This window comes from Phycodurus eques, chromosome 4 (assembly GCF_024500275.1).
Source record: "Phycodurus eques isolate BA_2022a chromosome 4, UOR_Pequ_1.1, whole genome shotgun sequence".
Taxonomy (NCBI): Eukaryota; Metazoa; Chordata; class Actinopteri; order Syngnathiformes; family Syngnathidae; genus Phycodurus; species Phycodurus eques.
The window spans coordinates 11,097,052-11,112,673 of record NC_084528.1 but is presented as its reverse complement, the minus strand read 5'-3'; the positions used below and the strand labels follow the sequence as shown (position 1 = coordinate 11,112,673).

The 15,622-nt window shown below is 41.2% G+C and overlaps 1 protein-coding gene across 2 annotated transcripts; it reads left to right on the top strand.

The window, feature by feature from the left end:
• Window positions 1–475: 475 nt before the first annotated feature.
• mtcl3a (MTCL family member 3a) lies at window positions 476–14,245 on the top strand. 2 transcript variants are annotated; one of them, XR_009768389.1, is made up of 9 exons: window positions 476–650; window positions 1,622–1,789; window positions 4,298–4,600; window positions 7,814–8,314; window positions 8,975–9,054; window positions 9,248–11,051; window positions 12,742–12,777; window positions 12,860–13,370; window positions 13,678–14,245. XR_009768389.1 is itself a non-coding variant. In XM_061673934.1 (8 exons), the coding sequence occupies exons 1-7, from the start codon at window positions 504–506 to the stop codon at window positions 12,769–12,771; spliced, it is 3,033 nt and encodes a 1,010-aa protein (XP_061529918.1). In that variant the 5' UTR covers window positions 476–503; the 3' UTR covers window positions 12,772–12,777; window positions 12,860–14,245. The 2 variants fall into 2 exon arrangements, 1 of the variants encoding a protein (XP_061529918.1); XM_061673934.1 differs by having other exon boundaries at window positions 12,860–14,245.
• Window positions 14,246–15,622: the final 1,377 nt, after the last annotated feature.

Genomic DNA, 15,622 nt, shown 5'->3' with positions numbered 1-15,622 from the left:
CCGAATCTTGGTTCTGTTGAGACATGAAGTGGACCATGAAATCCTGCACGAGGACTGCTGCACAAGGAGCTGCTGCCTGGCCCTCAGGGGATTTGGCCGGGTGTGGATAATTGGACCATTTATATTGCGTTAAAACACTCAGTGGTTGTAAATATAAGTCAATGTGCATAAGGACGCTTGTTTTTTCAATTTTCATTTCAGCATGTTCACATACCTAATAGTTTAATTGTGTCGGAGCCATGTGGAGTGCGCTTCTAAATGGATCAGGGCTGCACAGTGGGGGCGGTGCAGCCGGGGGCTACGTCCCGTCTCAGGGATGGGAGTTTGTGCCGTGCACCGGATCGGAGAGGACAGAAAGAGGGAAAGGCAAAAACCGCACCCCGCTGAGGAGGATCTCCTCGCCGCCCGCCGTTTTCAATCATATCTACGAGCCACAGTGCGACGGCTTGCCAGGTGGAGGTGAAGGTGGCACAGGGGCAAAGCTCGAATTCCTCAAAGGACAAATGTCGTCTGTTGGCCCTGAATCCCAGCAGCAGCAACATACGCGGCTAAAAAAGAAATTTGAGGATCTGAAAAAGCGGCATGTGCAGGATAAAGAGGACTGGATGCGGGAGAAGGAGTCGCTGCTAAGAGAAGTGGCTGACATCCAAGTAACTGCAATAGTACAAGTATCAGTATAGCTCAGAAAACATTTGTAATTCATTGATTTCTGTACCTCAATATTGTCTCTCACCTTAGTGCTATGTAATTAGTTGCAGTGTCGGTGGTAGAGAAGAGCTGTCACTGTCAAATATTTTTACATAAATTATTCTATTGATTATTCCAGCGATTAATCAAATAATTGGATTATGATTCGCTTAGTGGTTTGGTCCGTGACGTCAGAAAATAGGCAAACATGTCGATCATTGTATTCCAAAGTAAAAGAAGATGTTTGCAAATTCCTTATTTTGATAAAACACAAAAGATTATCTGCTTTCATAAAGGACTACAATATTCAGAAAATATTTACTGTTGAGAGGCTAAAATCTGAGGATTTGGATAATTTTAAGTTAATGGCTCTAAATGATTAATCCGTGATCAGAATAGTTGTTAATTAATTTGATAATTGATTAGTTGTTGATTAATTGTGACACCTCTATATAGAAGGCATGTGTTATACACGAATACTTATCTCACAGTTCAAGGGTTTATGGTTCGAATCTGGGCCTTCCTGTGTGGAGTTTGCATGTTCTCCCCTTGCTTGCGTGGGTTTTCTCCGGGTACTCCAATTTCCTCCCATATCTACTTCCAAATACATTTCTCCGGTTCATTGAAGACTCTAAATTGTCCATAGGTGTGAATGTTATTGTAAATGCTTGTTTATGTGCCCTGTGATTGGCTGGCAACCCGTCCGGGATGTACCCTGCCTCTCTCCCAAAGTCAGCTGAGATGGCCTTCAGCTCACCTGTAAGTGACGCGAGTGGGGATAAGTGGTACAGAAAATGAATTGATATACTTAGTTAATATACTTACTATACATACTGTAACAGGCCTACATTTAAACTGTGCTAAATAATTTGTGATGGGAGTTCATCTTGCATTTTATGTGACTGGAAGATGTGTTGCTGATGTTGGCGTGCAGGGAGGGGAGAACCGGAGGATTTTGCTGGACCTGAAGACAGTGTTGGACGAAGTGCAGGCGGAGGTGAAGCGAGAGGAGGAGAAGAGGAGTGATCTGCAGCTGCAGTACACCAGAGACAGATGTGCCTGGGAGCTGGAGAGGGCGGAACTCAAGTGCCGGATTGCACAGGTAATGGACGATGTATGCCGTGACAAAATCTCATTTTGTCAATCCTGTGAAGTCATCTGAATGTGGTGATGCTCTGCCTTTTCATCAATGAACAGTATAGATTAATGAGAGACAAAATCAGATACTGTAGGTTGACCCTCAGCAATGATGAGTGAACACAACACAGTAACACGCTGTTATCAGATCACACCTCACATGTGTAACCTGTAATTAATTTCTGTTTTGAAGCATCTGTTACCTTGCTTTGCCTTGCAAAGCCTTATTGATAAAAGTGTCTACTTTAATGAATAATTAAATCGTGGCACCTTACTTATAAAGTAAAACAGAAACAAATATATGCACAAACGTACGCAATATTAGACATATAAGGAGATGCACAACTGGCTGTTATATTAGCATCCTACTAAACTATTTTTGTCATTTTTCATGGATAGTACAAATGTAAATATAGTCGCTTCTCAAACTGTTTCCCAAATTGACTGTAAAAGCACACCAAAGGAAATATGACTTGGCGCAAAGGTAAACTGGGTGGAGTTAGCTCCATATTTCTAATGGAACATCCTTCTACGCTCTTGCCTGTTTACTATTTTTAAAATATGCATGCAACATAACATTAGGATTAAAGTGTTGCAGCAGCAGATTGAGGATTTAGTCTATGTTAATGTAGCTCCGAACATCTCAAAGAGAATGAAGGTATCACTGAAATCCTACTTTGTATTCGGGGAACATTTACATTTTCCTTGACATTATACATTTGTTGTAGTTCCTGCTTGATAGCTCAAAAAACTGGAGCTCAATTGGTAAAATGCTGTCTTAAATTTTGGTGGATGTGAATTGGGTTAGTTCTTGCACAATTGTCATAAGTGAGCTTTGCATTTGAACTATCCACTGCTTCCACATTCTTTTTTTAACCACCAAATGCAGGACAAGCGTCCAATGTGGAGATCCTAGACCAGATATTTCCAGGCAGGTTCTTCTATGTGCAGCTGATTTATGAAGTCTGCTGGCAGCTAGGCGACATCTCACTGTGTCGTAGCAGCCAGATCCCCCCCCATCCCAGCCTTTACCTAGTCTCCCCACCACCCCTAGGAATGTGACATTCGTGTCCACTATTTATAGTGGGTCACCATAGTGACACAGTTACTGTTATATATTCTCTGCTGTCCAGGCATGATGGTCAAAGAGTCCAGTTTCAGACTAAATTCAAGGTGCTTGTGCATTCATGACTGTTTTCTTTTAACTACTAGTTGAAATTTGGCTGACTCACGTTTCTGTTTGTTTGCACAGCTCCTTCAGGATTTCCTTTCTGAGGAAAGTTTGCTTTTGCTGCTGCTTTGCAGCTTATCATCCTGAGAAATTTTACTCTGACAATTAACCATCTTGTTTTTGGATTTTCACTATTTGTTTGTTGTTGTTACCTTTGGATGTTTGAGTAAACTCTGGTGTGGACAGTACCCATCATCATCTGTCTGTAAATCAACATTTTCCAAAGAGTCTAGAGCCGAGAGAAAGGGGGTGACTTGTTTTGGCCACAGGCAGAAATAGCACCATGAGCGAGGCTTGTAAGAGAGTTTTGTGACTCAATACTGAAATAACACACTAAGGCTAACTTGCAAGCATTCTCTCCTGCCTCCCATTCGACAGAAAGAGGTACCATACATACAGAACATACACAAACACTGTTGTGGATCTACGTATTCCAGCCCACAGATTGTACTGCAGTATACTCACCTTTCTTAACTATTTAGAAAGAGGATTGCCTTACGTTAGCTCAGTTTTGGAGAAGACATTTTAGGTTTGCTTTCATAGTATATTATTCTATCTGATGGTAAAGATCAGATTAAGCAAATCTTTGAAGTTTGAGATAATGAAATTGTGTGGGTCCAACGAGACGGTCCACAATCTGAACAATGGCAGTTTTTCCTAGTCCCTGTCAATAATGTAATAATGTTTATGACCTTAATAGAGTGGAAATCACTACGGGTGCACTCTTAATCAGTACAATGGTTAGTAATATTTTCATTAAACTAGTCAAATTGGACTGAGTTAAATTTTTGAAGAAATATTTAAACAACCATCGAATACCCAGAGGCCCTGCTTATATGATCTTAAAAGCGAGCTCATCGCTCTAAGAGTGTGACCATGAGGTTCTGAACTGTATCCTGTGTGTTGGTGAAGTACCATGGACAAGAAGCATGGCCTCTGAATACCCCCCCCTCTGAACCTCACAGAATATTTTCACATTTCTATTTTCCTACTTCTGTCCTCTGAACCCACGAACATTCTTCCTGTGGTGCATTTCTTCGCCACTTCTTCTACCTTCCCTTCCTGCCACTCCTTCATTCTCATCATTCCTTTTTTTAACAACTCCTCTCTCCCATTTGGCTCTCATCCCTCTTTTTCTTTATTCCATCCCAGACAACTGACTGCTTTCACCACTGTCTTTCCTTTTCTGTCCTGCTGCATTCCTTTCATGCTTCCCTCCTCTATGTGTTTTGTTCTCTTCAGCTGGAAAACAAAGACAGTTCTAGACTAGAGAGCGGTGGTGTCCAGTGTGCCACAGGTTCTTACTCAGTGGCTCAGCAAGCCAGTCGTGAAGAGCACAACGAGACGTCAACGCTCCATCAGGACAAGGAGGAACAGCGCAGACTTCTGGCAGACACGTACTCAACCACCATGGAGCTGCACTGTCGTCTGGAGCACAACGAGAAGGATTGGTTGAAGGAGAAAGCTGAGCTATTAGAGAGATTTGACATGGAAAGGAGTGAATGGGAGAGCCAACTGAAAGATATGCAAAGGAAAATAGAAGAGGTATGTTGAATATTTGCAAAGATTAGCACTATAAATAGAAGGGTGTTATAGATAAAGGGGGATTTAGGTAAAAGAAGATCTGTTATTTTGTTTAATGAGAGCTCACCTGTTTTTGCGCAGTTTGTATGTAATCCTACTTACTCTATCACGAGTGTAAAATTCACAGCCTGCCACTGTCAAAACAATATTCCTGACCATTGCAGCTGCAAAGTGTGAGGAGAGGATGAAGTGGAAGGAAATGCAATTCCGTTCTTTCACTCCGCACACAGCATGAGTCTGTTTGTCACTGGTACAGCTGTAACAGGAATGCGTGTGTGACTGAAAATTGAATTTGGGTGCTATAAATTAGAAAGCAAACATTTCAGAGAAACATGGTATAGATCAGGGCACATATGATACATTAGAAAAGTCTCATGGCACACCACCAATTTAATATCACAAAAAGTATTGTAAACATACTGAAAAACATGATCATGATCTCGTCTCAATTTACTCAAATTCATTTGGTGTGAAATCTGGCCCTGTTCAGTTGAATACAAAGCTATGATTCAGATTTATTCATGACAACAGTTGGATACACTTGGTTGGTTCACTGTACATTATGCTATCGAGTGGAAGAGCAGCTAATTGTTTTGCTTGTCATTATACATCACTGGCATAGATGGATGAATGAAGAAGCGGAAAGAAATGTATGACAGAATTTGTCATAAGAAATTTTGGAACAATTGGAAGAATATTATCACACACATCATTGTTCAGTTCAGAGGTTGTGGGTTTGAATCCAGGCTCCAGCCTTCCTGTGTGGCACTTGCATTTCCTCTCTGTGCGGGTTTTCTCTGGGTATTCCGGTTTCCGCCCACAATCCCAAAACATGCATATTCGGTTCATTGAAATTGTCCATAAATCTGAATGTGATTGCTAATGGTTGTTTGTGCCCTGCGATTGGCTGGTGACCAGTGACCCCCCCACCCCTCACCCACACTACACTTGCCTAATGAGGATAAGTGGTACAGAAAGCGGATAGATGGATGGACCAATTAAGTGAAATTGAATAATTTCCTGCAGCATACTAATGCGCAGTGGCACAGCAGTTTGGAATAACTGGTCTAGGTCAACTGAAATGGGTCATTTTTACATTTTTATTTAAGTTTATTCAGAACAAATGATTAATACATTTACCAAAAATATGCTCTCGTTTCACTCCCTGCAAACAACATGAAGCGTTTCCAGCCACGTTAGTGGTTGTGACCATTCACAGTGTAAAACATTACAGGGAGCAAAGTAATAAAGCGTGAGAGGAAGTGTGTAGGGGTTAGATAATAGCATATACGAAACAAAGGCTTCCATAGGTTCGAGACGATCTTTCTGGCCAGAAAATTTGATTAATATTGAAATGACAAATTCATGCAAGCTGTTGGGGGGAGAGCTCAGGATTAAAGCAATTAACAAACTTGATGGTTCCCTTTCGTTCATAGACTGGAAAAGGAGAGAGGAAAATAGCCCAGGATCAATGCAGGCTTAAAGGCTGCTGTGACATCTAGACATTGCGTGATGGGCACTCGGGGTCAGCTAAGTCAGCATGAAATAGTTGCTATTTTGGGATTCTATGGTAGCAGGCCAGAGCTATCCTTTTACATTGTTTTTTTTTTTATTTTTATTGTCGATCGAATTTGGTTAATTGTTCATATCTTATTTTTATTGGTTTTGTGATAACCTTTATTCATTTTGGATTATTCTTTGGATGTATATTCTATCAATTAATGATGCACCAAAATTTGGGCCGCTGAAAATAGTCCAAAAGTGCATTTTTGGACCTCACTGAAATGAAACAACCGAAACAACATGTCTCAAGCGTAACATGTTGCAGGCTGATCACTGACGGCCGGCACACGAGTGCATAAAGAGCGGAGTAAAACATTATACGATACCCAAGCAATGACCCGCAGTGCTTTGCTGAATATCCAGTCGAATTGATTGGGAGGTCACTTTGTTACACACACACTACGCTCACAGTTTAATAATGACAGAGTACCATAAATGTGAAATAAGCATACATGTTAAACAACACATTCAACAAACTACCAGTAACATAAACACATTAACAAAGATGAACATCTTTATTACTGTAATAATTCTAATTTGCATGTCGCGATTAATTACGGGAAACACATGGCTTTTCCGTCATCGTGCTAGCGGCTACGAGCCCAAATGGAGCGTCCTTATTGTCGCCCAACCTCGCTGCTTTCCGCTGTTTGGAGGTGGAAAGCTTGTAGCATGCTATTTTGAGGCAGCCGCCTCCAGCTACCTAAAAGCAGCAGCTAACGCGGCTAAATACGATGTCGAGCCGCGGAGGCGAACGTGCGCCTCTCGTCCGTTCTCGAAACAGCATAAGTCACTAATCATCGCCGCCATGACAGCGAATAAGCTACATTTTTAGAAAGGTATCATTATAACGAAGGACGGAGGATAAAACGAGACAGACGGAGCACCATTGCGAATCGCTAAGATGAAGTCGCAAAAGGCCAAAATAAATAATTGTGTAGTACAGTGCACGTGTCACATTGGTCTGGCTGGAACAGTGTTATAGCGGAGATTAGCCGACTTTGAAGAGCAAAATAGCAGGCATATTAGTGTTTTATAGAGGAAAATACTGTAATGTACAATAATGCTAGACAGCTACATAAACAAAACATAAAGGTTGATACAATAAATACTTCAACACATTTATTAATGATTACAATTATAGAGTAATGATTATTTTGTGAAATTGAACAGTATGCAGATTATTTTGTTTCATCCTATTGCATAATATACTGCAATGACTGTCCCACGGTAATGTTCTTGACATAATTAATATAAATGTGGAAATTCAAACAAATTGTTCTGAAAGTGAATTTTCATAGGTTGGCAGCTCTGCAGTCATAGCCATAAATGCAATTTTACTAATAATTATCATACTTTTGTAATTATTAATTGGTGGGAATGATTTATTTCTATATTTTAATTACTGTAAAGCGCTTTGTGTTGCATATTTTTGTATGGAAGCGCTTACAAATAAAGTTTTATCGATCATTTCTTTTGGTGTTTCGGCCTTGAGCTTTTCAATTTCGGTTTTTGGTTTGGGTCAGGAATTTTCATTCCGATGCATCACTAATGTCAATCTACATAATCATATTTCAGCATGTAATTACATTTTCCTCTTACTATTTCTAGTTGTACTGTGAGGTGAGGGCCAAGCGAGAGGGGACTGGCGGTAGGCGGAATGAGGAAGAAATGCATCGGCTAAGTGTGCCTTCACTCAGCTCTGGTTCCAGTGTGCTCAGTGACATGTCACAGACACACAGCAGCTGCAGTCAGCCAGAGCCCTTACTCCCCTTTGACCGCTACATCATCAGTGGTGGGGGGCGTGAGAGTCATTCCCCCACCTGCTGTCAACCAGACAGACTCAGTGAAGTGATTGCAGGTGGTCAGTTTACTCTGAATGAATGTGCACATCCTGGATTGAGGTCTAGAGACTCCGTCCTTGATAGGAAAGATGCTGCGAACACTTCTGAGCTTGAAACAATTTTCCATAAATCTGTTGGATGTGGACTGGCAACAAAACATGTCTTAACAGTGAATGAAAAACATCATCATGGCATTAAAGAAAGTCCACTGCTGGCAGAGCCGAGTAATGCCAGTGAGAAGAAGAAAAGCACCTCTGCTCTGAATGCTGTGAGTGATCAGAAGTTACTTTTCTATGTTCTACATGAAATTATTGTACTCGAAATGGACAATGGTGTTGGTCCACCTGGCAGTTATATAAAATGAACATTTTAAATAATTTCAAGTTGGTTTCCCTCTTTCCAGCGATGAGAGCTTGCAATCATCTTAAAAGACTTTTGAGGCGATTTCACCGTCCATTAATCGGGAAGCGCACATATGTGATCATACATATAGCTTACTGATGAGGCCTGGTTACTGACGGAGACCTGGCTCACAAGTTCTGTTGTACTTCATTCCGAAGGTGTTGGATGTCGTTGATGTCAGGGCTCTCAAATTCTTACACACCAACTCATCCGTGTCTTTATGGATTTTGCTTTGTGCACTGGGGCATGGTCATGCTGAAACAGAAAAGGGACTTCCCCAAAATGTTCCCATAAGTGGGAGAATTTTTCGAATGCCTTGGTAAAAAAATAAAATAAAATCAGATTAAATAGGAGCCATGGTGTGTCTCAATACTTTTGTCCATACATTGAGGATGTTATACATATTTATATTTTAATCTCGTCTTTGCATTTTATACACCCATTGGTTTCTCTGAATCGAAAATATAACGCTGAAAGTGTTATACTAAAAGATTCAGCCGTCGTTATCTTTTTCTCATTGTTCCAGGCTCTGAAGGAGATTGCTCGTGTCAGTGAGGAACTCTGTAGCTACCAAGATGAGATAAAAAAGAAGAGTGAGGATAAAAGGTAATAAAGCTGTATAGTTGCGTTATACTGTACCTACTGTCACCAAATCTGATTTGAACAGAGAGAGATTAGTTTATGAAACTTCAATTTACATCTCTTACCATTTTTAATCAGAATGAGATACTGTATGCATTGAATACAATATGAAAGTATTAGAGTAGTTGGATACATTTTGTGGTTGAATTTGTTTCAGAAATCGTTCTGAATTGTTGTACCTCTCAGAGGAGAAGACCTCTGCAGACATGGATAAAACTGGACTGGAGTTGAATGAGGCACCAAATGACCTTAGTCAAATCTACAATCAACTGAAGGAATTGGAGAAGGAAAACTGGATCACCTTGTCACCAGATTACACCTGGCGGCCCAACAGAGGGTCAGAAGATTCCTGGGAAAGTAATTCTATTGACAGCTGCAAAGATGTGCCGACATGCCCTGTGGCAATCTTTGATATGGATACACCAGGCCCCCCTGTCCTTCCCCGCAGCTTCTCCCGGAATCTGAGCTCCCCCTCCCAGACAGACACAGAACTCCACATTCCCGAATCCCCCAAGACAACAATGACAAAATGCAACAGTCCATGTGTTACTGTAGACAAAAAGTGTGGCAGTCCTTCCATTGTTAGAAAGTTTGAAGCTATGTTGCAGGAAAATGAAGGGAAGATTTTCATAGATGGTGTGGTAGCATCCTGTTCTGTTCCAAAAAGTTCAAACTGTAACATGGGCTGCTCCCACAATCGCTGGTCTTGTGATGCATCAAAGTTCACTAGCAGTAAGTTGTCCAGAGGTGGGACTGTCCAGAAGAGTTTCTCTGAAGCCAACATATTGACTTCAAGAAAAGACTGCTCACCTTACAGCCCTGGCATTGGGAATTTGCACAACCACCAAATACAAATGCCTCAAGTTCTTAAAGAATTACCTGTAGATTTGCTATTGTCCTCCCTGGAAATATCACCAACCAGTCCCAACCTGCAGTGCTCCAGGAGAAACATTTTGTTGGAAAAAAAAACTGCAGCATTCAACAGAACTTTGTTTCAAGCAGAGATGGGCCATGGTGTAGAGGAGCAAGAATGTGTTTTGGAAGCAGATGGTTACTCTATGGGTTTCCAACCAGCAAAGATAGCAGATTGTGCGCCAGATGAGCTTTTACCTCCTAAGAATTACCCTGATGACACCACTGGTCTCAAGGATGTGAATACTGAAGTTGAATTATCCACTGCCACTTCACATCTTCCCATTCAAAACACAGAGGTCAAACTGAACCAAAGTAATTCTGAAGTTCAAGAAGCCAGAATGAAGAATTGCACATCTTCTGTCAATGCAACTGAACAACCAAACGCTGCAGTCTGTGAGGCCAACACAGTAACTTCTCAGAGTCCTGGACTCTTTTCTGATGTTGAACAAAAAGTTCAAACAGCAAGCAGCTCTTCCAGAAAAACACAAAAAAAAGCACCCACAAACACTACCCTTTCTGAGGTGGTTTTGTCTGCAAATACCCATCCAGGTCAGAATGTGGAATATGTCCTCTTCAAGAGGGACAGTCCTTCAGAAGCAGTGATTCAGCCAGCTAAAGTTGACGTTTCACTCCAGGAGCCTTCTGCTCAGAGCAAACAGAGACAAATGACACTGCCAAAACTTGGGTCTGTGCCTCCCTCCCAGATGGACTGCTCCAGACCTGCACCTCGAATGTTGAATGACCATCCCTGGAAGCCCCTCACTCTAGCTGCATACCCGCGCCCTGAGGGCTCACGGTCCAACTACGGAGCATTAGAAAGAATTCTGAAGCACTACGAGACTGCAGCTCGTTCACAACTACAGGATGAGACCGTTTCGGGTCAAAACGTCAGCGTCCAGCAAGACAATGCCATTGGATCGAACATGCGAGACATGATCCCTCATCCCGTAGCGCCTCCTCTGCGACAGCCATCACTCATACAGTCAAGCACCACAGTCAGCAGCCACAGTGCCATGGGAGTGACACAGATACAGCAGCAAGTGCAGGTGGGCCAAGTTTTACGCATGCACACATTCACATCACTAATTATAACATTTAGAAACTTGCTTGGGATAAAATAGTCTACTTATTGTTTCGACAAAAATGTGTTCAAAAGACTTGCATGACACTTGATGATGATTATTTAGTTCTGTGTAATATAAAATGATTTCTCATTGACTGATTCGGTAGGCTCTGATGGTAATATTACTGTATATTTCTGGTATGTGCTGCATGAACAGAAGCAGGCCAGTCTCCATCATAATCTGGGGCATTTCCTTGCTTAAAGGCTCCCTGCAAATAGAACTCACTGTAGCATATAAATGTACCTTTTCACAAAATCCCTGTCATACCATTTATCTTTAAGAATTTGTCATCATAAAGTCCTTCCACTCAGCCTTCACAAAGGAAGTGTTTTTGTGGCGAAGGAGCTATCATGAGAAAAGCTTGTCTGACTGTTATTGTACCTATCTTATGAGAGCTTCAGACCTTTTTTTCTGAATGCATACAAACATTGAAGACTTTTGAATCAGAATCCAATCATTACTCCCTGTACTATTCCAAAATAATAATCCAACGAATTAAAAATCCAGTTTGATGATTTGAAAACTATCTATTGAACCTGAAAGAGAGTACGCTGGCGTGTTTTGACTGCCACGCTTTGGCTGCAGCTTCTCCCTCCGAAAACGTTTTTCATTTTAGTTTCAACATGGCTGACTTTAACTAGGATCCCTCGCCCTACCATGGCCAAACTTAGAACCTGGGTTGGTTTTGCGCCTGTCGGTGGCATAAAACCTCAGCTGCCTCCTTTCTAGCTAGCCACCTGGCTACCTACCTGGCTCTCGTCATCAAACAGTGTGTGTTGGATCAACTTTTCCACCTTCATTGCCGTCCACCACGTCGATGTCTCCTTTTCGGCTTCGGTTGTGGCGCTGCCATTTATAGCCATGCAACTCCTCGGGCTACGCTAATGGATGCCTTCTTCCACGGAGATCTCGGTGGAGGGCTATAGCTACAACTGCGTACATGCACAGAAATTATGCGCATTAAGTCCAAATGGCGTTGGCCATAAAGCCTAAACATTTTGAAATATATATATATTTTTTTAGTAAATGCAGCATGGCAGAATAAAGTACAGTGAAACTTAATTTGTTTCATAACCTCGTTTCTAACCCGAAATTATCTTAAACCAAGGTAATGTTTCCCATTGAGATGAATGGAAATTCAATTAATCCGTTCCAGCCCAAAAAATGTAATTACGCTTTTTTTTGTTTTTGTTTTTGTTTTTAAATCAGTGGGTATATCATTAAAAATAAATAAATGTGCAATATACAAATAAGTGAAAACCCGAAGATTTTGGACATAACCTGAACTGTGCATAAACCTGGCCGTTCCTAATCTGAGGTTCCACTGTAGTACGTTATTCTTTGATTTGTTGTGATTTGAATCTGAAAAACTCTGATTAGGCTGTTTTTTTTCCGGCGGAGTTGAATGCCAATACGAGTCACCACAAATTCGGGAACAGCCCGAGTTACTGTCGATGCACTTTCTATTATATACTGTATGAGCATGGTAAAAATGTCAGACATTTTATAGGCATTTCCCTGAAATGGGGCATTGTTTGTTTTGTCATATTGTTTTCAAAGGACAAGGCTGAAAGTATTAATGCTGTTTGAAACTACTTGTTATTTTGCCCAGGTTCAAGAAGACTACAGATGGAAAACATGACATCATGTAAAGTATTTTGGCAGCCAGATTTGATAATTGATAGAATGGTGTTGTAATTTTTAATGTTAATTCATGTGTTTCTCCACAGTATGAAGACGATTCGTGCATCTTCTCAACCCAGAACGTCTTTTCAAAGCCTGCGTGTCCAGCCAATCGACGTCTGCCTTCCCGATGGGCCAGCCGCTCCCACACTTTCTCCTCTTTCACCGCTACATCTTCCTGTAAAACCCCTGTTTGACCACCATCCTCAACCCCCACCAGAAACCCACTTCCTCCTTTACTGATTGACATACCTTTCACTTGGACACTGTCTTCTTTTGATCTTTACCTTATTGTCTGAGCAACAGGAGTCCTTCTGTGATGATACAAACTCTAGCTGTTATCTTCACCACTGTTTTACGTAGTAATTCTGATCTCCTCTGTCACACACTTATAGGTGCTTTGGTTGTGAGTCTGCTTTCGATTGTATCCACTGGAGCGAAGCTGACTAGAAGACTTTCCAAAATAGCTTCAGTTGTGCAGTAACATGCTCACACTGATCCGCCAAGCATTGCACATGCTTCTGAGGTTGCTGAAAACCTATGATTTACTACACTCAGGTCTGTATTCTAGCCTTGACTACAGAAGCCTTGCAGACATTTTGTACTAATCATGCTTCACTATTTACCTTCGCCCTGCATACTGTATTTACGACTGAAGGCGATGCAAACTCATTATCAAATGGAACTGTATGGTGTTTTGTATTATATTGATTGGTTTTGGCATAAAGAGAGATGCAATGGCACAATCATGTTAGATTCAGATATACTGTATCTTCAGCCTAACATTGTCACGTTTCTGCTTTGAATAGAATTGCATATATGTACTGTACCTTGCCTGTGACTTACAATTTTGTTTTATATTCAGCACTGACTTTACATCCATCATATCTTGAATACAGATTTCTTTATTCATACAATGTGAGTTCCCTTTTATATCTTTGTACCAAAGGCTGGTTTTGTTATTATCATTTTCTGACTTTAGTTTGAAAGATGATGTTTCTCATGGCATTATTCCAGTCATCTTAATTCTTAAGTTGTATCTGATGTTACTTATATGGAGTATCATTTACTCTGCAACATAAATAGTGCTGCTTACTGAACAAGAACGAGGACTTTTTGCTTCTTATACTAATGAAAGGTCACATATCGGACATTACTTAGTTTAATATCTGGCAAAGTACTTGACCCCATCACTATTAAAGTGATCCCTTTGCTGTTAATCTTGTGTAATAAAATAAGGACGAAGGGATGTTCAACCCTCTTAGTCCTTTTGTTACATTTACTCATAGTGTGTTTGTAACATGACAGACCAGAGTACCTGAGTACCACCTACAGTTGTCATATTGTCACTAATATCATTGTTTTGTTGTGCGTTTTTCAGAATGTTACATTTTTAAAAAAAATGTCCATTTTAGCTTATCCACAGTTGTGAATGGTAGGATCAGTAAAAACCTGTTCACTCTGACTTGAATTTTTACTCTCATTGTATAATTTTGAAAATGTATACCTAAAAATGCAGTGACAAAGTCGGGACAGAATTCATTTTTGAACTTTCTTCCTTTCTGAACAGTGAGAAACATCAATTATGTGGATAACTCTCAGTCAAGAGGACTATCCATCCAGCCATCCATTTTCTGAGCCACTTCTCCTCACTAGGGTCGCGGGCGTGCTGGAGTCTATCCCAGCTGTCATCGGGCAGGAGGCGGGGTACACCCTGAACTGGTTGCCAGCCAATCGCAGGGGCACATACAAACAAGCAACCAGTCGGGCCGGAGATTGAACCTGGGTCCTCAGAACTGTGAGGCTGACGCTCTAACCAGTCGTCCACCGTGCCGGACTCAAGAGGACTACTGTAGTTCAATAGTTCAAGGGATAACGGCTTCAATCTTGTTGGCTGACATCTCAAGTGACACTCAGATGTCTTCTTCTGAGTTATGAATGTAGACCTTTGAAACAGGATGCCAGTTTGCGCTTTTGTGCAATGAATCTATTCTAGGGCTTCCTGCATGTTGTCTGTGTTTTGGGTCGAAATTGTAACACGCTGCTTACTTTTAGACTATAATTTCCTAGTGAACAGCATAGATGTGTTAACTGCAAGACGAATCATATTCACATTCACACATTTAGCCATTTGTTTATACAAACAGAAAAAGTAACCCATGCACATAGCGTGAAACCTGGCACCCAAGACGGACTGAAATAACAGGTGCAACAGTGTTATGGTGCCAGAAATCCTACCCTTGGACATAGTGACGTGGTATAGATATAAATATTGCCATCGCTTCATGATGCAGAGCCAGAACCTGTGTTGGATCTATCCTGTGTTATGTTTGGAAAGGATTGGTAATCTATCAGGGTGTTTGCGATGCAGTCATCAATGTTCCAGAAACAAAAACACGGTGAAGAAGGTAGGCTGTGTCACAATGTATGTAACGTTGTGCACAGTGCAGACACAGTCATTCACTTACTTTAGTGTTCCCAAATTACTCACATACTCATCCTCTCATACTCTGGCTTTCTCTCCAGTAACCAGTCCATATATTCGTCTAATTTAAGGCCCTGTTTACAACGTGAATGGCTGTCTTTGAAGTTTTGTATTACTTTGCTCTTTGGTGCTTCCGAAACGTATCAATGCTTCCAACACTATTTATCTGTCTCTATTCCACAAAGAAAACCTACAGCTTCCTGGGAGCCTCAGGCACCTGCTAACCTGCCATTATGCCTGCCCTGAAATAGAGCCTTATGTGCTGACTGCAGCACATGCTGTATCATACTTCCTGTGAGGCCGAGGACAGCTATATATCGATGGA